At 36.5% G+C, this 22,948-nt stretch overlaps 1 protein-coding gene across 1 annotated transcript; it reads left to right on the top strand.

Annotated features, from left to right (window-relative positions):
• The first annotated feature begins 7,162 nt into the window (after positions 1 to 7,162).
• Positions 7,163 to 20,408, top strand: LOC6051382 (fatty acid hydroxylase domain-containing protein 2). The gene is made up of 5 exons (XM_038248216.1): positions 7,163 to 7,425; positions 8,195 to 8,477; positions 8,532 to 8,605; positions 8,664 to 9,294; positions 19,537 to 20,408. The coding sequence occupies exons 2-5, from the start codon at positions 8,200 to 8,202 to the stop codon at positions 19,691 to 19,693; spliced, it is 1,140 nt and encodes a 379-aa protein (XP_038104144.1). The 5' UTR covers positions 7,163 to 7,425; positions 8,195 to 8,199; the 3' UTR covers positions 19,694 to 20,408.
• The last annotated feature ends 2,540 nt before the right edge of the window (positions 20,409 to 22,948 follow it).

Here is a 22,948-nt window from a genome sequence, read left to right as displayed (position 1 = left end):
GAAGTCGCGTTCGGCTCAACGCGAATGTGTTTTTGAATTATATTTTCATCAATTGCGCGCGCTCATACACTAGCAAGACTTGGTGTGAGCAGAATCAATTATCGAGGTTCGGAATGAATAAGTTGGCTGGTTGTTCGTCTGTGCGAGGAGTCTGTGGTGTTGCGTGGCGTAGTAGGCTGTTTGTAATAAAAATATAAGCAATAATCAAATTTGATGACGTTTTTCCAAATGTGAAGTGAAAAATACCTCAAATCTCTCGTCACAGCCGACTGTGATTAGCGGAGTTACTTAGGAACTTGCTATCAAGGTCATGTTCAAGAGTTTAACGCCACCATGAGTTTTGGGCGCCAACTTTTAAGGTTGATTTTTTTTTTTTGTAAATAAATAACAACAGTGCACTTTATCATAAAGTACGTTGAATACTTTTTCATTGCAAATTTACTGAGAAGGTCGCTAGATTTTTTTGCGATTGATAAATAGGGCAACAGCATCTAATTCCAGCGTGCCTCTAATGTTGCCATATCAGCACTTTGACATTCAATTACAGCTCATTGAAAACTGTAATCGAGTGATAAATAGTTCAATAAGAAGTGAGCAAGCAAGATTCTATTAAAGGTTTTGCAAAATTTTTTGTTTAAATAGTGAAATTCAGCAAATTGGATGGAGTTAGGAGCGAGTGCTTAACATGCCAAACATACGAGAATTTCCCCTGTATGTATTTTTTTTATTTGGTTGAAAAATATCTTATTGTCAAAAGAAGCAACTTTGCATCATTCGTTTTTCCATGCAAGTCTCGATACAATTTTGCGGGCTGATCATTTAAAATGAACAAAGTGAATATCCCCCAATTTTGTTATTTTGAGATGGAATTTTCCGATCGATTTGGTGTCTTTGGCAAAGTTGTAGATTATGATTAGGACTATTCAGAGAAATTGAAAACTCTTAAAAATACTCATTTTTTTTGCACTAAAAGTTGGAATCTAAAAAAGTGTAATTTGTAATTTTCAATATTTTGGAACAAAAAATACATCTTTTGAGCCATAGTGCATGATGGTGCAAAATTTGGTTCAAGAAATTAGAACTTTCGTTTTTTTGTGAAATATCGAAAATGTGGTCAATTGCGGTAATAATTTTCGGAAATTTTAACAATTCTTGTTTTTCAACTTTATGAAGAATTTTTCCACCCTTGAAGATAATATTTATAAAGGTGAAAAAATGTCCTGTTATTTTTTCTCTGAGACATTGAAAATTGGACAGTTAGTTTCCTAGATGCAGCCACATCATCAAGAATACGAATCGATGAAAATGAGTTTTTCTTAATGTTACCTGTTATTTTCAAATCACGATTTCTCGAAAACTATTGATTCGATTTTCAATGTTAAAAAAATATGATATGAAGAAAATTATCTTTTTTAGCCCCTTTAAAAAGTTATGCTTGATTTTAATATATTAAAATTATTTATATTGAAAAGATTAAAAAAAATCACAAAAGTTTAATTTTTAACATTAAAATTTGAACTAATAGTTTCTGAGATATCGTCAGCACAAAAACATTGTTTTCAGAGGTGCTTTTCTTTGAACAAGTATTTTCAAAACGCATTAAAAAAAATTAAAATATATACCCAAAAGTGGTTTTAAATTGAAAACGGTCCATTTCATCAAAAATAATAATTGTAAAGTACTTTTGAATTGCAAATGCGATTCGGATTTCAACATTAAAAAAAAAATATTTTTCAAAAAATCATATCTTCAGAACAAAATCTCGCACCATCATGCACTACCGCTCAGAAGATGTCTTTTAGTCCCCAGAAAGATATTTAAAAAATCTTAAATTAAAAACTACGTATGTTGGTAATCCAACTTTTAGTGATGAGCAATTCTCTACGATATCGGTCTATTTTCTTGAATTTTAATTTTTGTATTTTTCAAACATGGCTCAAACTTTTTTGGCATTGTTAGTTTATCCATTAGGGTGACAAGAAAAAAATAACATTTATGAAAATCGTAAGAGATACCCCCTGGCTCGATTTTTTAGGTAAAAATATTAACTGTGTCAATTTTGAGCCAAACGGTTAAGGGTCGCTTTTATCGTTGAAGTTTGTACGGAACAAATCGAAAAAATGTATGGGGAAAAGCAAAAATTTCAAAATTTTCAAAATTCCGCAATAGGTGGCTTTAAATGTGTCGGGTCATTGTCAAGTTTGAGATTTTTATGTAAAATTTCATGAAAAAAAAACTTTGTCGAAGACCGCAAAACGATCCGAGTTAACTCTGACGAGTTATTAACGATTTGAAAAAGATGTTTTTGTATGAAAAGAATTTTTTTCACCAACTTTCAGCGATAAAGAGCGAGCCTTAACCGTTAACAGATTTAGCTCAACATTTTCACAGTTACTTATTTTTGCCTAAGTAATCGAATCAAGGAGTATATCCCTGATATCGTTTTTTTATTGTCACCCTATTGTCCATATAATTTTCCATACAAATTTGGCAGCTGCATACAAAAATGATATACAAAAATTAAAAAAATCTGAATGTATTTTTTTTGATCGATTTGGTGTCTTTGGCAATGGACATGGATATGAATAAGGAATACACTGAAAAAAAATATAAACGGTAAAATTTTTTTCGGGATTTTTAATTTCACTTTTTGTCACAAAACTTGATTTGCAAAAAAACACTACAACTACACTGAGATGTTTTAGGGGACACAATTTTACTAAAGTATTTTTTTATTGCAAATTCGATTTTACATCGAAAAATTAAGTTGAATTTTTTTTACGACCGATATTTAAAATAAAAAAAATAAATTAAATAGTTTTTTTAGCACATAAAGTTTTAGTGACAAAAAGTGACATTGAAAATCACCAAAATTGTTTTTACCGTGTATCATTTTTTTCAGTGTAGATGTTATCCATACCTACAACTTTGCCAAAAACACCAAATCGATCAAAAAATTCTTTCAAAAGATACATATTTTTTGAATTTTTATATATAATTTTTGTATTGACAGCAGCCAAATTTGTATGGAAAATTATATGGACAAACTAATGATGCAAAATGGCTTCTTTGGGTATATCGCAGGCACCAAAAAACTTTCAGCCGGGTTAAAACTACAAAAAAATCGAATGACCGAAAACGCAGAGAATTACTCTAATACATAGTTAAATAAAAAAATCGGATTGTTTCCGTGCATCTTTTTTTCTGAAAGGTCCCAATCATAACCTATAACTTTTGAACCCATTTTGTACGACCAGCCCCTAAATTTTATGGAGACTTGTTTGGAAAAAATAGTTGTTTGATATAAGAAAAAATACTAGGACGAAGTTTCATCCCAATAAAAAAATACTAAGAAAAGTAGATTTGCAAAAACGAAGAAAACTACTGACATGTGAACTTTTGTGATTTTTTCAATAGAAATATTTAAAAAAAATAAAAGCATTTTTTTTAGCAGTGGTTATTTAAACCCTTATCAATTTTAATATTTTGTTATGTTATGCCTTCTTGAATATCATTATTACGCTTACTAAAAACAGCCATTTTAGATTGCAAGTTTGTTTTTCATCTTGAAAATTATTTAACAATCGTCAAGTTGACATTTTCCGATAGAACAACTATGGTCCTCTGTGTACGAGCCTTTAAAGAAATAATATCAGCAATTTTAACTGAATTTTAGAACCCAAACTTTTAGTTATATAATAGAAAAAAGCACGCAAAATTCATTTTTTCATATATTGCCAAATAAAAATGTTAAGCCAATATCTAACGGACCATTGAGTTAGGGAAAAAAATCTGGTCTTGTTTTTATTAGGTCCTATAAACAAAAGTAAACATTGAGTGCATTTCGCTTTCTCTGGTGGGCATTGACATAAAATGTGAGGATGATACACTCCATGTTTACATTTGTCTATGGGACCTCATCGAAAATGTCTAAAAAAAATCTAGAAAACATGCAAAATTTAGAATCGTTTTTACTCACCGAAACTTGGGTTATCGTGAACTTGAAAAAAAAATCAAGTAGTTACTATTTAGGGATATCCAGGTATGGAACAACAACTGTAACAATCTCTTAATAAAATTGTAGTGCGTCCATCCCGGGAATTCCCGGGACAAAAATCCCGGGATTTTTCCAGAACCGGGAATTCCCGAATCCCGGGATTTTTTATAATTTTTCCCGGGAATTCCCGAAAAAAAAAACAAATTTTGGTCTGGAAATTCTGATTTGGTTGTGGAAATATATGAACAGTTGAATGCCTCAGAATCGATAATAATTTTATAACATTATAATTTGTATTCGGCATATATCAGCATTAATTTAGTTTATTAGGACAAACTGTTTAAATTTTAGTTTACCGATCTGCAACATGCCTAGCGCTTTAAATATTTTTATATTTGATTTTATATATTTTTAAAAGATTGATATATCTACTTATATTTAAGATTTGAAAGTTGAAAAAAAATCAAATCAAATTATGTTTCATCAAGCACTGGTATGTGGCTAGTTGGCGGTAGTAACTTAAAAATAATTTGTAAAATGTGTTTTTTGCAAATGTTTTTTTGTGAAAGTTAAACATTTTAGCACTTGTATCAATAAGTAAAATTTTCAAATTATTTTTTAAATTTCAACGGTGAATTTATTTAACACATGGATGTTTGCAAAAATTTCATTCGAAAGGGGTTTATTCGGGATTGCAAAAGATGTTGTAAGCAACTTGTTGTAAAACTTGATATTTCCAGCACTTGTCGTATTTATAGATAACTTTTTCAAAACAACAAATGCGCCAAGAGTTTCCTATGTACATAGGACCTTTTGAAAAAGTAATCGAGATTTATCCGATAAATGTACGACTCGTGCTGAAAAAATCTTCTTTTTGCCACTTGTTGCATACATTTTTTTATGTAAAACATGAAATTCAAAACTTTTCTTACATTTTACATTGGTTGGTGTCAATTTCTTAAAGATATAAGAAATTTTTCAAGCTTTTCTGATCATGTCAAATAAAAAAGAAATATATTTGTATAAGTTTATTTAATTTGAATCTCATTGTAGTTCATTTAAAATCCAAAGCACAACAAAGAACAAAAAAAAAACTTATTTTAATTTTATATAGGATTTTTAAAAACTGTCGTCCTTGCATAGATTGAAGTGTAGATTATCAGCAATTTATATGATTGAGCTAATTCTATGATTTTATGCTTGAAAACGTAACAAAAAAAAAAAAAAACTTAGATTTTATTAGGCTTCATCCATAAAGTACGTCACGCTAAAATCAGTCAAAATTTACCCCCCCTCCCCCCCTTTGTCACGCTTTTCCTATACTTATAACACGCAATGTCACACTTGCCCAGACCCCCTCTCCCCCCCTAGAGCGTGACATACTTTATGGATGACGCCTTACTGTTTTACCCTTTCAAGCCTGAATTTTCAAAAAAAATTTTTTTTGGTTGATGACGGGAAATTCCCAAGTAACCGCGAGGCTCTAAATAGCGGCATTAAATCAGCATTATATTGGCATTTAATACCAGCAAATAATGCTTCAAAACATTAAATCAGCACTTTTCCCTTGAGAAATATTTCAAGTGGCGCACAGTGATGCCGATTTAATGCCTCGCCGAAAGCTCGAACAAAAAAACTGCTTTATCGACGTCAAGGCTGGGGGAAAAAAAGGACAGCTAGCTGCTCCACACACTTGGTGGTGGGCCTCCTTTGTTTTTTTTCTCCTGTTGCGTTTCATGTGTGAGTGTGACACTTTGATGTTATTCGTGGTCTAAAAATAGCGACGCCATCCCCCTATTTTGTTGGACGAAAATTATTGACGAGTCTCTCAGCAAATTGCGGCCATCCAGTCAAGTACTTTACAATCAATTACGGAAGGCTTGGGGTTAATAGGGACAAGTAATGGCTAACGGCTAACCTAAACTGTTTTTCCGAAGAGTGCTTGGTCCACGGTTGGCAAAATTTCACAAAGTGTATCAGACTTCCGGAAAGCAGCTTTTTGTTTGCGAGAAAAGTCATTCAATTTACCAGAGAACTTTTGATAATGTCCTTTGTGCTATGGGCATATGTTTTGAAAAATTTGGCTTAATTACAGGCTGCAGTTTTCCACAAAAAAAAAAATAAACGAAAAAAAACACTTCAGTCAGCGGGAATTGAACCCAGTTCACGCAAAAATAAAACTGTTGCACACTGGGGGGAATGCGCCTTAGCCCGCACGCTTTTTGGAACAGTATAACGGGAGAAGGATAAAAGTCAATAAGAGCGTGACTGGCTGAAATGTTTCCCGTATGGATGGGTTACTTGCTTTGAAGCACATTTTCAAGGTCGTAAATGGTGATTTAATGCCAGTTGTAATGCTGCAAAGTTTTGGTACTTTGAGGCATTCGCAAAGCTTATTTACTACTTCAAAGCATTCGAGTGCTGATTTAGTACTGAATAAATACTTCAATTTAGTGCTTGTGGTTACTTGGGTTGATTCTTACGACCATACGAAAATTATAGGCTAGTTTAAAAAAAAAATCATTTTTGGGTCATATATGACCCATCAGGCCTGAAAGGGTTAAAATAATTCCCGGGATCCCGGGATTCCAAAAATATTTTTCTCGTTTCCCGGTAAATTCAAAACCCGAGAAATTTGGACGCCCTATAAAATTGTAATACAGTCCAGACTCGATTACCCAAAGTCTCGGTTATCCGAATCTTTTTATATGGGACTTTGGATAATCGAATCATGAACATTTTTTTTAGTTTCTTGCTTTTAAAATTAAATTCAAGTTCTGCGACTTAATTTTAGTTAAATTTGAATTATTGTTGATTGTCTTTTAGCTTACCAAATACATTTTCTCGGTATTTCAACTCCGCCATTTTGGCTGCCATCTAGAAAATAAAATTCTAAATTACTTAAAAGCAAGACCACAACACTATTTTTTTTCGTGATTCGATTATCCGAAGTGATTTTTTCCGAGTCCTTTGGATAATCGAGTCTGGACTGTATTTCTTTAAGATTAATTTTTTGATTTCAAACTTATTTTTAAATACTTTACCACCAAGTTCGATATTATTCACACCTGATATCCCTCACCTTGTCCCATCCATAACATTGCCCTGGGCTTTTTGTTATCTATTTATCGTCACAGTTTTAGCTCTGCAGTTTTCACCAAACCCCCCACCCGAAATTGACTGTTTTTCTGCTTCGTTCCTCGCAGTATCACTTTGTCGGTGGTCGGGACAGCACCACACTCTCACCAGTGAAATTTTTGTACTACGTAGTTTTTGCCTATTATTTTCAACTTACAAAGTAGGACTCTTTGTTTCGGCGCTTTTGTGGAGGAAAATTAGGTGAAGAATAGTGGAAAAGTTGGTGAAAAATCTTATTTAAATAGTGAAATAGGTGTAAATTTGGAAGCGGTTCTGATTAGCTCCTGAAGGTAGGCTTTTTGCTATTTTTCATCATATTTTTAAGGAAACCAAACAAAACTGGACCGTTTCAATTATAATTTTAGATATTTTTATTTGTTTTCAGCAGTTTTGTTAGGAAAATAGCTCATTTTCAATCAGTTTAAAGGAATAGTTACATAATTGAGACAACAATTGCTAGATGTGTTGATGACGTTGTCTAATTGCGCCTTAGTTGGAAAACCTTCTTATAAACTTTTTAATTCAAAAAGGAATTAATCAGCGTCAATTCGAGATCACAGATACCGTAATCTTTGAAAAACAAATAAATTTGTCATCAAAATCAGCTGATTTTTACCCCCAAAAAATAACCAAATCATAATAAACATCGCTTGCATCGCAGAAGGCGGCTGGAAAAATCAATCTATCGATTTTCCCGACCCCGCCGTCAGCCGACGTCGCCACCGCCACCGCCGTCTTTGTTATTTTCCTCTCTGTTTTGGTTTTTCTGTTTTGTTGTTGTGCTCTTTCTGGCGGGCGGCGTTGACGTCATCGCTGGCGAGCTGCTCTCTCTCTAAAGTGGGAGAGGAGAGGAAAAATGCTGCTCGCTCTCCAAGTTTCGTTATCGTGGGTTGCTTTGTTTTGCTCGCCAAATTCTTTGTTGGTGGGGTCGGCCAGGGTTGACACCTGTTGAATTTGATTGATGATCTTTTTCTGTTTGTTTTTTTTTTTATTTGTTTTTAAATTGGAATATTATCATTCAAACAAAACAAAAATTGACCCATTCCCAAAATCACACAGCCACCATGATGGTCACCGGCGCCATCCTGGACGATCCGGACGGTTCCGGGTCGCCCTCGCCAGCACCCTCATCGTGCGGCTCCACCTCGTCCACTCCGAAGCGCGAACAGCCATCGCCAACGGAACAGGAAAGCTCCGTTGGGAAGCCTCCCGCCAACCCAACCCCGAACGAACCCGGCCTGGACCCGCAGAATCCGCGCCTCCTGTCCTCGCTGTACAACTTCCTCGTTATCGTGAGCATCTTTCTCGTCGGATTCGCCGCCTTCCGGAACACGTTGACATGGTTGGTGACTTTAGAAACATTTGTAGGGTTCCAATAATTGGGATTTGTTTTCAGGCACTTGCAACGCTTCTGGGGCGCTTCCGGCGACTTTTGGCAGGCCCACTGGGATAGGTTCATCGATTTTACCGGTAAGTTCGAGGGTTTTTAACGTTTTCAAGCTACTTAAGATGAATTTCCCCATTTTAGGAGAAGACCCCGCGACCCTGTGGGTCCTCAGCACCACCATCTTCACCATATTCGTGTACTGGTTCTTCGGCGGAATCTACACTGTGTTCGACCTGACCTGCAAGCCGGCCTGCATCCGGCGCTACAAGATGCAACCGGGAACGAACGAACCCGTCGACCGGACCCGACTCGCCAAGGTCATCGCGCAGGTCCTGATGAACCAGACCGTAATCGGCATCCCGATGGCCGTCTTTATGTACCAAGCGATGCGGTTCCGCGGCTTAAACGACCTCCGCGAGCTGCCCACCTTCCACTGGGTGTTGGCCGAGCTGGCGTTCTGCATTTTCATCGAGGAAATAGGGTTTTACTACGCCCACAGGTTGCTCCACAACCGGCACATCTACAAGTACATCCACAAGCAGCACCACGAGTGGACGGCGCCGATCGCCATCACGGCCATTTACTGTCATCCGGTGGAGCACGTGTTTAGCAATCTGGTGCCGCCGTTTTTGGGGATCTTTATGCTGGGAAGTCATGTTGCCGTGGCTTGGTTGTGGTTCACGCTGGTTATTTTGTCTACGCTGAACGCCCACTCGGGGTACCATTTGCCGTTTTTCCCGAGCCCGGAGGCGCACGATTTCCATCATTTGAAGTGAGTATTGTAACCAAACTTAAGGTTCACTTGACGTTACGCACATTGCGTTGGATGTGACCAAAATATGTTTTTTTTTGTTTTTGCTAAAATGAATTGATAACCAATGTTCTTTGTCATAGTGGTCATGTCTGTAACATAATAACCTGTAATTTTTAAAATATTTTTTTTTTGTTTTGCATGCTGTTGATTCACTAAGTAACTTAGTCAGTAGCTCGAATATTGCCCAATTATCACATGCTATGTCTATTGATTTTTCGTGTTAAAAAAAGCAAATTTAATTTGGTACACGAAAAACTACTACTTTTACCTTCTGTCGTTCTACTTTCATTTTCTTTCATTCTTTTACTTACACTTATTTTTAATCGCCAAAAATGAAAGTACTGAAAAGCGCTTTTCAGAACTAATTTGAGAGCTGAAAAGTTTAAGTTTTTAGCACTTTTATCGAAAGTAATGTTTTCCGGAGTTGCAAAAAAAAGTTATTTGATAAATAAAAAAAAAACACAGCTCATTGCAAAACTTGATTTCACTTTGTACACCGCGATAGATAAATGTACGACTTGTGCTGAAAAATAAATCTTTTTGCAACGCCCTTTTGAAATATTGATACTTGCAGAATATATTTATCGATTTTCATGAAAAAATGTTTTGGAAAGGTTAAAAAATTTCCTCAAACAATATATATTTTCGATAAATTTCAATTAGGCTGTTGTAAATATTTTTCTTAGTTATTTCCGAATACCCTTCAAAACAGGGTGTAAAAAAATAAATTTCTCAAAACTTCGAAATATTAATGGAAATAGAAGTCAAATCAACTGAAAACACTTTGAATTGCATTTTCTTGCATTAAAAATCATATTTAGCATGCCAGGGCTCGATCAAAATGCCGCAACAAGGCGAAGCGATTCCTGGCCCTTGGGGAGCTGATGATCAAGCACATCTATAAAGGATAAAAAACTGTGATCTAGTTTTAAGCTTTCTCTATTTCTCTATTTTTTCTTACTCTTGGTGACACCATTATTTACAAGCAATATTTTTTCCAAAATGGATTGAGATTTAACACATAGTTGAAAGGAACTCCAAAACTCTGTTATGTACCTCAAAAGAACTTATTGTATCTTGATTATTCACCAATAGAGTTATCTACGTGCGCATGTATTGCGTGTACGTACACGAAAAAAAGTGAGGTTAAATTTTGTACCGGCCAGCAAAACAAATGGTGTGCTAGTGTTAGCGGACTGTATACAATTGGCCTACTTTGTTTGTCGGAACAAAGTGGCCACACGCGAGGGACGGCTTTCCGGCGGATTAAGGATCGCGCGCGAGGAAAAATGAAACACGTCTTGCTCTCTTCAAAACTTCTTCGGACTGATGTTTATTGTTGTTTGTTTTTCACCCACTTCAACGCAAAAAGCACGCAACGACGCTCGCGTTGACAGACCGGCCGCGCACCGAGGGGTCGGCCGCAGGTGTTCCGCAAACATACTCCCCGCCTTGAGACAGCGTCTCAATTCGGAAGCGGACAGATCTTCTGTGCCGAGCACAAGTACTCGAACATTCCTCGACGGAGCGTCACTTCCCGAACCAGCCCTGCTCGATCCGGATGAACTGCTACGACCCGGGCCAGTTCCCAGGCTGATGGTGGTGTGCTGTTATTCTTGACCAGGACCAGTCTCCCTGGCTTGATGTCCTCCTTGCTTGCGTCGCCGTGCTGGAACGGGTGCATGGTGGCGATTGCACCGTTTGCACCGGAACGCTTCTTGTTCTTCTTGTTCACCGGTCGCTTCGTAATTGATCCGTCCAGGTTGTGATGTGTCGTCGTGATTGCGGGAGTCCTCTCGTTGAGAACTGCGATGTGAGTACTTATCCGACACGGATTCGTGATCTTACCCGCCACCATCCAACCGAAGATAGAACGCTGTGCCACGGGGATTCCTTGTTGATTGTGGACCTGTCCTGCTCGCAGGATCGACAAGAAGACATCTGTTCCGAGGATCACATCCATCTCGCTCGGACTGTTGAAGTCCGGATCCGCTAGTTCCAGCCCCTCCAGGAAGGGCAGATCCGCTACGCTGAAGCGCTGGTTCGGCAGGGTTGCCGTCAGCCTTCCCAACACGTAGGCTTGCGTGGTGAGCTTGGCTTCTCCATTGAAACGCGAAGACATCACCAGCGTAACTGCGCCGGCCGTGTTGCCGACAATTTCCCCGTTTACTCCAGATACTTCCAGAGAGACCTTCGTGCGCTTCAATCCAATGCGCTTGACGCATGCCTCCGTGATCAAGGATGCTTGTGATCCACTGTCGACAAGGCATCGCACCTGGTGCAACTTGCCGTCCTTTCCCTGCAGGTTCACGACCACCGTAGGCAACAGTGCTGCCGTCGACGGGCTGTGCTTGTTCGCCTTCGTTTGGGCTGCGTTCGCTGAGAACGACCAGACCTCCTCCGTCTCCTCCGGAAGTTGTGGACATAAGTCGTGGTCCGATTCTTCCGGTTCATATCCTTGAAGCTGCTGCTGATAGCACAGCATCGTGTGGTGCCGTTGATTGCAATCGGGTTTGTGGCACGTTGACTTCGAAGGGCACTTGCTCGTTGTGTGGGACGGCTTAAGGCAGTTGAAGCACAGCTTTTGAGAAAGAACTAGTTCCCGCCGTCCGTCCACGTCCATGGCCTTGAACTGCTCGCAGTGGTACGTCGGATGACCCTCGCTGCACTTCGCACAGCTCGCAACAGCGCTTGTGTGCAAAACGTGCATCCCCTTCTTCGTCGAATCGGAGGCCGGTTTCTTGCTGAAGGCCAAACATGTCTCCAAAGCATCGCATCGCTGCTGCAAAAACTCCAAAAACGCGGCAAAAGTTGGGTTCTCGACGTTGATGATCCTTTGCGCCCACAGTGAGCGCGTCTCTCGGTCCAGCTTCTCAAGCAGCAAATGAATGAGCCACGGGTCCCGTGACTCGTACTCCCTTCCCAGCGCCTTCAGCTGGCGAACGACATCATCGGATGTTGCCACGAGTTTCTTTAACCCGTTCGAGCTCGTGACTTGTTGCTGGTCAACGAACTCCCGGACGAAGGCAAACACCGTGTATTTCTTTTTGTCGTAAAACGTCACGAGTGCATCCCACGCCTCGCGGTAGTTGTCCTCGTTAATCGAAAACGAGTCAACCTTTCCCTTCGCTTCCCCATCCAGGTATGAAAACAAGTACTGCATCTTGACCGAATCCCGCAGGTCGGTCCGGTTGTGGATTGTGCACTCGAAGAGGTCCTTGAATGAGCGCCAATGTTTGCGCTCCCCGGTGAACTTTGGGATGTCGATCTGTGGAAGCTTGACGACGTTTTGGGGTACCGAGTTCGATACCTGGCTCCCCGCCGCTAGCGCCAACGATTGCGGTGTTGGTTTCTGGCACTGCGCGAGAAGCATCTGCTGCTGCGATTCCAGGAGCGCCTTGACGGCGTCCCGCAAATCGTTGTCCTGCTGGTTTTCCGATCTGGCTTCTGGCTCTTCCACATGTTGGTCCAAGTACTCCGTGTAAAGGTCCTTGATCTGGAAGTACGCCTCCTCGAACAGGATTCGGTGGTTGAACACCGTGACCACTTCCTCCAGGTTCGGCGTGGCCTCCTCGATCTCGGTCTGAATGTCTTCGAAACACCGAGCGAGGTCGGTCAACTTGTCCCGCCGTTCCGCCACTTCGCCGAGAGACGGATTGCGGGTTTTGATGGCATTCGCGACGGACAACTCCCACTTCACCTTCGCGAGGATGACGCTTCGCTTGTTGGTGAGGGACTTCAACCGCTCTGGATCCATATCCGTGCCGCGAAGGACCAATGTTAGCGGACTGTATACAATTGGCCTACTTTGTTTGTCGGAACAAAGTGGCCACACGCGAGGGACGGCTTTCCGGCGGATTAAGGATCGCGCGCGAGGAAAAATGAAACACGTCTTGCTCTCTTCAAAACTTCTTCGGACTGATGTTTATTGTTGTTTGTTTTTCACCCACTTCAACGCAAAAAGCACGCAACGACGCTCGCGTTGACAGACCGGCCGCGCACCGAGGGGTCGGCCGCAGGTGTTCCGCAAACAGCTAGTGTGTGTGAGATCGGGCTTAGATAGCTCTATAAAACCTAATTGAATTGAATTGGCTCGATAAAAACAATTATTTTTTGTAAAATTCCAATGTACAATACTGCAAAAAAAAATCCGTTGAAAAAAAATCGTCGGTACTTAGGTAGATTTTTTGATTACTTATGATTTCAAAACAACTGGACTGTTATAAAATGCATTTTGAAACAGTTTTTTCATTGAAATGTGGAAAATATGGCTTGTAATTTAAATTTTTATACTTTTTATTTTTTTTTGCGTTTAAAAAAATATATATATAAATAAGCATTATGCAATCTATTCTGAATAATTTTCAATCAATTTAGCAAGGATTTTCAATGAAAATTGCAGTAAACTTGAAATAAAATTTGTAATAGCCTAAGTAAAACTAACTTAATCCACCTATGTGGTTGGAGCCTTCCTCACTTATTACCAACAATGGCTGATTTGATGGAATTGTACAAAAATGTAATCTATTTTTTAGATCCGGAATAAAAAGTACATAAATATCACTTAAGTGACCATATCTCGAGACAGGGTTGCCAGATCATCAATCTTTTGAACTCGTTGGAAAGGTTTTTTGATAACCTAACCAACGATGGATTGGATAGTGGATCCGGACATAGTTTACATACATTAAAGTGAGATCCGGCATCCAAAAAGTATATCAATATCACTTAAGTGGGCATATCTCGAGAGGGTTGCCATCATCAATGTTTTGGACTCGTTGGAAAGGTCTTTCGATAACCTAACCAGTGATGGGTCGGATGATGGATCCGGACATAGTTTACATACATTTAAGTGAGATCCAATTTCAAAAAAGTACATAATTGTCACTTAAGTGACCATATCTCGAGACAGGGTTGCCAGATCATCAATCTTTTGAACTCGTTGGAAAGGTTTTTTGATAACCTAACCAACGATGGATTAGATAGTGGATCCGGACATAGTTTACATACATTAAAGTGAGATCCGGCATCCAAAAAGTACATCAATATCACTTAAGTGGGCATATCTCGAGACAGGGTTGCCAGATCTTCAATGTTTTGGACTCGTTGGAAAGGTCTTTTGATAATCTAATCAACGATGGGTCGGATGATGGACCCGGACTTAGTTTACATACATTTAAGTGAGATCCGGCTTCCAAAAAGTACATCAATATCACTTAAGTGGCCATATCTCAAGACAGGGTTGCCAGATCTTCAATATTTTATGCTCGTTGGAAAGGTCTTTTGATAACCTAACCAACGATGGGTCGGATGATGAACCCGGACATAGTTTACATACATTTAAGTGAGATCCGGATATATGTGAAAACACATTTTTATACATAACTTTTGAACTACTTATCGAAACTTCAATCTGTATAAAACTCGATCTATGGGACCGTAAACCAAGTCGAATGCAACAGGTTCGGGTCAAATCGGTTCAGCCAGTGCCGAGAAACATGAGCTAGTTTGTTGGTCACATACATACATACACACACACATACACACACACATACACACACACACACACACACACATACACACACACATACACACAGACATTTGTTCAGTTTTCGATTCTGAGTCGATATGTATACATGAAGGTGGGTCTACGACGTTTTGCCTTCCTCACTGAGGTAAGGCTATAATCCTGCTCTAAAAATGAACTTTGTATAAAAACGTCGTAGACCCACCTTCATGTATACATATCGACTCAGAATCGAAAACTGAACAAATGTATGTGTGTATGTGTGTGTGTATGTGTGTGTGTATGTGTGTGTGTGTATGTGTGTGTGTATGTGTGTGTATGTGTGTGTATGTATGTATGTGACCAACAAACTAGCTCATGTTTCTCGGCACTGGCTGAACCGATTTGACCCGAACCTGTTGCATTCGACTTGGTTTACGGTCCCATAGATCGAGTTTTATACAGATTGAAGTTTCGATAAGTAGTTCAAAAGTTATGTATAAAAATGTGTTTTCACATATATCCGGATCTCACTTAAATGTATGTAAACTATGTCCGGGTTCATCATCCGACCCATCGTTGGTTAGGTTATCAAAAGACCTTTCCAACGAGCATAAAATATTGAAGATCTGGCAACCCTGTCTTGAGATATGGCCACTTAAGTGATATTGATGTACTTTTTGGAAGCCGGATCTCACTTAAATGTATGTAAACTAAGTCCGGGTCCATCATCCGACCCATCGTTGATTAGATTATCAAAAGACCTTTCCAACGAGTCCAAAACATTGAAGATCTGGCAACCCTGTCTCGAGATATGCCCACTTAAGTGATATTGATGTACTTTTTGGATGCCGGATCTCACTTTAATGTATGTAAACTATGTCCGGATCCACTATCCAATCCATCGTTGGTTAGGTTATCAAAAAACCTTTCCAACGAGTTCAAAAGATTGATGATCTGGCAACCCTGTCTCGAGATATGGTCACTTAAGTGACAATTATGTACTTTTTTGAAATTGGATCTCACTTAAATGTATGTAAACTATGTCCGGATCCATCATCCGACCCATCACTGGTTAGGTTATCGAAAGACCTTTCCAACGAGTCCAAAACATTGATGATCTGGCAACCCTGTCTCGAGATATGCCCACTTAAGTGATATTGATATACTTTTTGGATGCCGGATCTCACTTTAATGTATGTAAACTATGTCCGGATCCACTATCCAATCCATCGTTGGTTAGGTTATCAAAAAACCTTTCCAACGAGTTCAAAAGATTGATGATCTGGCAACCCTGTCTCGAGATATGGTCACTTAAGTGATATTTATGTACTTTTTATTCCGGATCTAAAAAATAGATTACATTTTTGTACAATTCCATCAAATCAGCCATTGTTGGTAATAAGTGAGGAAGGCTCCAACCACATAGGTGGATTAAGTTAGTTTTTATACAAAGTTCATTTTTAGAGCAGGATTATAGCCTTACCTCAGTGAGGAAGGCAAAAAAATCAAATTTCCTTAACCTAAGGAATAATTTGCATTTGAAATAACATTTTTTTAAAACTTGCAAAACATGTTTTGAAGTTATTTAATTGGCTTTTTTGAAATTTCTATCCCCTTCATTGATGGCTTGTTATTGTTTGTGACATTTATTTGTATTTGTTTTTTTTTTTCTGGTAAAACAAGGTTATCTTAATGTTCTTAATGTTAGAGAGCACATGTCTATCTTTTTGCAAATCGATTTCTTTTTGTATTTTCTGATTTGAATGATTTTTTGTCCGTTGTTAAAAGAATCGAAAGTCATTTATGTCGGCAAATCGGGAAAGTTGGAAAAAGTCGGGAATTCGTCCAAAAATCGTTTTCAAAAAATCGGGAAATAGTTGGGAATTTGTGATATTTTGTCAAAATGTTTTTGAAAGCATGGTATTTCAAGCACACCTGTATAAAAATATTTTTAATCTAGATAAATTTTGATTTTTTAATTTTGTATAATTTTCAAAACAATTGCACTCAGCTAGGTTCTCAAGATGAACTTAGGTTCTCAAGATGAACCTAATTCAATATTTGGATGATCCTTCTACTATTGAAATCTTGATTTTTATACATTTTAGAATTAATGGACTATTTTAGACATTACAAATTCTTATAGCCCTGAGGAATCCTGTTGATGTTTTTTATGTAAATGGATTAACTACTTAACTTTCAAATGAATCCATACATTTTTTGATTTTTATGAAAAATATGGAACGTTTTTTTTATCTTTGAAGAAAATATTTACATTGTTAAACAGACAAAATAAATTTATGATATTTCTATTCAGGTTGTTTTAAAAATGTTTTAAAGTTTTATAAACTTCTATTAAATTGATTTTTTGAAAAAATAAAAATACTGAGCAATAAAAACAACTCACCCGAATTCCTAGATATTTCAATTTTTAAAATAATATTATCTAACTGCAATCATGTTTTAAGCGTTTTTAGATAACAATTTAAATTATAAAGTTATTTACTTTTTGCATTTCTTTCTGTTTGATTTTCCAGTTAAAACCGAGGTACAAAAACTTTATGTTTTAAATATTGATTATAGGCTGATTGTTCAAGTTTTCTCTCTGAATAAAATATAATGGTGTTTCCATTTTTGAAGTTTTTTTTTCTGAAATTGTCAATAGCTCGATTTTTTTTTATTTATTGAAAATATTTGATCGATGGTTGATATTAACTTTTTTTTCTACTTTTATTGTTATTTGGGTAAGAAATGCCTATTATTTGAGGTTCTGGAAATATCGGGAATTCGAAAATTTTATTTCAGTGGTTTTGCATCATTAGTGTTTCCATGCAAGTCTCCATCGATTTTGTGTCTTCGGCAAAGTTGTAGATTTAGTTTTAGTGCTTAATGGAGCAACTTCTGATTTCAAAGAAATATTTTTTAAATATCGAAAATGTGGTCAAATCAATTAAAAAAAATGTTCAAAGGCTATATCAAATTTGCAACCGAAAAGTACTTCACCGATTTTTTGATAAAGTGCACCGTTTTGGAGTAGTCACTTTTAGGCTATAATTTCCGGATATTTTGTCATTTTTCGTTTTTTTAATGCTTTATGAAAGAAACCCATCCTTCAAAAATTCAAACTCGAAATTAATTTTGCATTGTCCTTCTTTCTGGAGAAAAAATATCTAAAATATTCTGAAACAAAATTTCAAAAAAATATTTTGGATTCACATTCAAATTGGCATTTTAATTTGCCTTTGCTCATTTTTGTCTGATTTTGAAGTGACAGTTCGACCATTTTTTTGTTATTTGGAAATTCGTTATGAAAGAAGATATCTGGAGTTTTTTTTTGAAAAGGTCCTATGAACCAAATTTTATTTTTTTGCTTTTTGGGTGTTTTTGAATACCCCTGACTTGATTCTTTGATTCTAAAAACACCCAAAAAGCAAAAATTGAAAATTTTGTTAATAGGAACTTTTGAAAAATAACTCTAGATATTTTCAAAACTATAAGGCTTTCTAGTCTGAAATTTATCAACACATTCAAAGTATGATTACATGGCAGCTGCGGATTTGTTTGCATCAGATCTGCTATCTCTTTCTACCATTTTTTTGTCAGGCGACTTTTAGCTGGATTTTTTGACCGCCCGACATGTCAGCCAACATATTTCGCAGGGACTGTGACAACTCGAGCTTCATCATTGGAGTTGGACATTTTGAAACTAAATTATATTTTCTTCACTGGGCCGCCTTATTATTTCGATTTTCATTGTTAAAAAATTAAACGTTTGTGAAATTTATGCTCTTTTCTGTTAAAAAAGAATTTCTAGATTGCAAAAAAAAACAATTTTTTCAAAAAAAAAATCACTTGAAATCGTTTATCAAAAATATGTTAGGTAAATGGTTTTAGAAATGAAAATTCAACTTTTAGTGATAAAAATCGTGATTTTTTTAAACTTTGCCCAAGACACCAATATCTTGGCTTTTGGCATAGGGAACACATGAACAAAGTTATGTAAAAATTTTATTACAAAAACTGGATTTTATTAAATTTCAAACTCTTCGATTATAAATATATTTTTATTTAAGAGTGTATAAATTTTACAGAATTTGATGAATTTAAAAAGTGTTCTGGAAAACTGTCGAGATAATAATTTTGATTTTGGATAAAAAATTGAAGATTGCAAGAAATACGTACGCTATATCCATGTTTTAAAACTTGGAGTAAAAGTCATGTTCAGTATATTCATTTTAATTTGACCAACTATTTCCACAATGTTGGCTCACTGTGCTGCCATTCATTCCGGCCGCCATTATCGCGCTTCAATCCGTGATGACTCCGCCGCCATCACTAATTAGAGTGAAATTGTCTTCCCGCCTACTTTTTTGTTGTATGGCAAACCCGCCTACTGTCTGCACCGTTATCTCTATCGCTGTAAAACGACGCACAAGTACAGACTCATGCAATAATGAAAAGTATTTTTTTTGTTTTCCATTTATGAGCTGTGATATTAAGGTTGGATTTTTGTTGTTGTTTTTATTTCTTTTGAGTACGGAAGAAATTCATTTCATTCATTTTCGGAAGAAATTCATTACAATTTCAGAAATTTCTGATTAAATTTGCATCTCCATGAAATAATTGCACGCAAAATGAATTCTGTGGAGACGCTTGGTCATTTTTACTCGCTCAATATCTCCCCCTTCCAGATTCAACCAGTGCTTCGGCGTGCTGGGCGTCCTCGACCGAGTCCACGGAACGGACACGCTGTTCCGTAACACCAAAGCGTACGCCCGCCACATCATGATGCTGAGCTTCATGCCGGCGCGGGAAGCCTTCCCGGAGCCGGCCAAGAAGGCGTTCTAAAATTCTCTTATTGGAAGAGGTTGGATTGAAAAAAAAAATCGAAGAGTGGCTCGTGATTACGGTTTTCATGGAAAACTTTAAAAGTGAAATGTTTAAATTTAAAGAAAAAACTTAAATGTACTGTGCAAGGACGAAGAAGAACTAGTTTTAGTGAAATCATTCAGCAAACCGCTACTGCAATATGTGTTTTGCACCGAAAATAGAAGTCAACCAGCAGACATTGATTGTACCTTTGCAAATACTGAAACAAAATAGAACACTCACACACACTGAGAGAGCATCTCCTCTAGCTATCAAACTATCTTCTAAAAAGTACAGAAAAATAGAAAGAAAAAAAACCTATTAGAAAAAAAAACTGAATGTAGTTATGAGATTATACACCAACAAAAAAAAGAAGCATGACCTAAAACTTAACTCGATTTTAGCACTGTCATCAATATTCTTAGAAGACTGGATTCTGATCGTAAAAGAAGAAAAAGAAAAGAAAGCGCCTAACTCTTATGAGACAGAGAAAAGAGCACAGAGTTTGAACTGGTTTTCATGTAATCTTAAACTACTCCTTAAGAAGACAACTATTGTGGCATCACGTGGATTATGAAATCTAGTCATACCAAACACATACACACACACAGATACAGACATACTACTATGCATATATTTATATATTTCCACGCAAGTTAGAGTGTAGCATTATGTAACTAAACCACAAAAAAAAGGTGAAATAAAGTACATCATTCTAAGTGTAAAAAAAAAACCGGCTTTTATTTTTCGGTTAATGTACCAATCAGTTTGATCAAATTAAACGGCAAATTTGAAGGATTCGATACATTGTGCGTTTTCATAACTTGGGAACTGAAATTTTTCGCCGTAAGGAGATTCGTCGAATGAACAATTTGCTTTGTTTACTGCCATTTTGTCTTGACCATATCAAACCGTGCCACGTCATTGACTTTTCGAGAGACACAGTATTGCTTGAAAAGTTAAAGCCAATTGTTTCATTATTCTCGTGCTAAAAATACTAAAGATACTAAAAAAACTAAAAATACTTGAAAAAACTTAAAATGCATAAAATTCCTAAAGTACTTAAAGTACATTTTAAACTTGTAATACTTTAAGTATTAACATAAAATACTTAAAATACTGCAAAAAGAGGAATCTTTTTCGCCACTTCTGAAACATTACTAGCAGGTATTCTGCCCAAAATTGAAAATTCGGCTATTATGCCAAATCAAGTATTCCGAGAAAAACGCGTTTTTGTGTTTGTCATCAAATCTTCGCCACGGCTATTTCAAAGGGGATTGGGATATTAGCCGTTTGGTTTATCGTATCGGCAGCTAAAACTAAACACTATTTTAGTGAAATTCAAGCTTCAGAAGATGTGTTAGAACATCCTCTACAACAGGAGTGCTCAAAGTTTTTGGAGGCCGGGCTAAATTTAAAGCTCAAATGAGCTTGCGGGCCAAATTTACAAAAAAAGGTTGTTAAAAAAATAAATTACGTTGTTTTAATGTAAAAGATTACATTTCTGTTATTTAAAACAAATGTCTATTCTAAATAATTGAAACCACAAAATAATGGGTTTCTATCGGTATTGTTGATTTTGTTGTTTCTGGTATTTGAAAAAAAGTTTTTAGCTGAATGTACCTGTACTTTAAAAAAATTTATTTGTTTTTATATTTCGAAAATTTCAATGAATAAAAAACTTTTAGAAAATGATATAAGCTTCCGTATAGTTAACCTGCAATCAATATTTTCAAAAAAAAAAATCGAGTCAACATTTATTTATTTTATCGAAAATTCACTAAAATTCAAATTATTTTTAATAAACCCAAACATGCTCAAATGATTTTAAATGCAAAGGAATGCATATTAAATTAATTTCAGCTGAATGCACTTAAATTTCATTTTTTTATGTTTTTTGAAAATATATTTTTGCTCCTGGTTTTTCAAGCCAATTTTTTAATAATGGTGGAGGGGTGGATTGATCGACGAAAGCTTTGCTGCAAACTTGATTCTCCGATTTCCACATTTTGTCTGCCTGAATCAGTTGATAGTCAATCAGATTCGTTATCTAACTGTAATGAGTTCAAATCCCTAAGGAAGTGCAATGTAAGTTTCAAGGTCAGTTCATAAAAGGGTCAATATGACTTGCAAATTAATAAAGAAAACTTTTATTTTTGCAACTATTACAAAATTCTACCAACTTGAACGTTGATATTTGAGCAATTCTCTACCAAAACCGGAAATGGATTTTATTTGTATTTTTTTATTTGGCTCAAACTTTGTGGGGGCCTTCCCTATGACCAAAGAAGCTTTTTTGTGTCATTGGTTCACCCATACAAGTCTCCATACAATTCTGGCTGCTGTCCATACAAAAATGGTATGTAAATATTCAAACAGCTGTAACATTTGAGTGAATTTTCTGATCAATTTGGTGTCTTCGGCAAAGTTGTAGGTATTGTTGAGGACTTTTGAGAAAAAAATAGGTACACGGAAAAAAAAATTGCAGATTTTTTAATCAACTTTTTTTTCACTAAAACTCAATTTCCCAAAATACATATTTTTTGATTTTCGAGATTTTTTAATATGTTTTAGGGAACAAAAATCCGCAACTTTTGAGCTATAGAGAAACATGCCGCCGAGTTATGATTTTTTGAAAAAATAGTGATTTTTGGAATAAATCAAAATTTTATGCAAAAACAAATCTGAAATTATTTTTTAATGCAAAATTGAATTTGCAATCGAAAACTACTTTACAATTTTTTTGATAAAGGGCTCCGTTTTCAAGATATAGCCACCGAAAGTTTGATTTTAGCGAAATATTTGCAGTTTTTCAATTTTTAAAAATAGTGACCATGAGTGACCATTTCTAAAAAATATTTTTTTGAAAAGTTCAGAAATTTTGCTATAAAATTGTCTAAGAGACATTGAAGATTGGACCTCGGGTTGCTGAGATAGAGCCGCTTTAAGAAAAAGAAACACGAAAATTGAAGTTTTCTAAATCTCACCAAAACAACCCACCATTTTCCAATGACCATATCTCAGCAACTAATGGTCCAATTTTCAATGTTAATACATGAAAAATTCGTGAAATTTTCCGATCCTTTTGAAAAAAATATTTTGTAATTTTTAAAATCAAGACCAGCATTTTAAATGGGCGTAATATTCAATGTTTGTTTTTTTGGTGGTTTTTTGCTATTTCTATATGCCAGACTTGATTTTTCAGTCTCGTAAATATTTTTACCGAAAAGCTCG

The sequence above is a fragment of the Culex quinquefasciatus genome, chromosome 1 (genome assembly GCF_015732765.1).
Source record: "Culex quinquefasciatus strain JHB chromosome 1, VPISU_Cqui_1.0_pri_paternal, whole genome shotgun sequence".
Taxonomy (NCBI): domain Eukaryota; kingdom Metazoa; phylum Arthropoda; class Insecta; order Diptera; family Culicidae; genus Culex; species Culex quinquefasciatus.
This window is presented reverse-complemented; position numbering and strand designations above follow the sequence as displayed.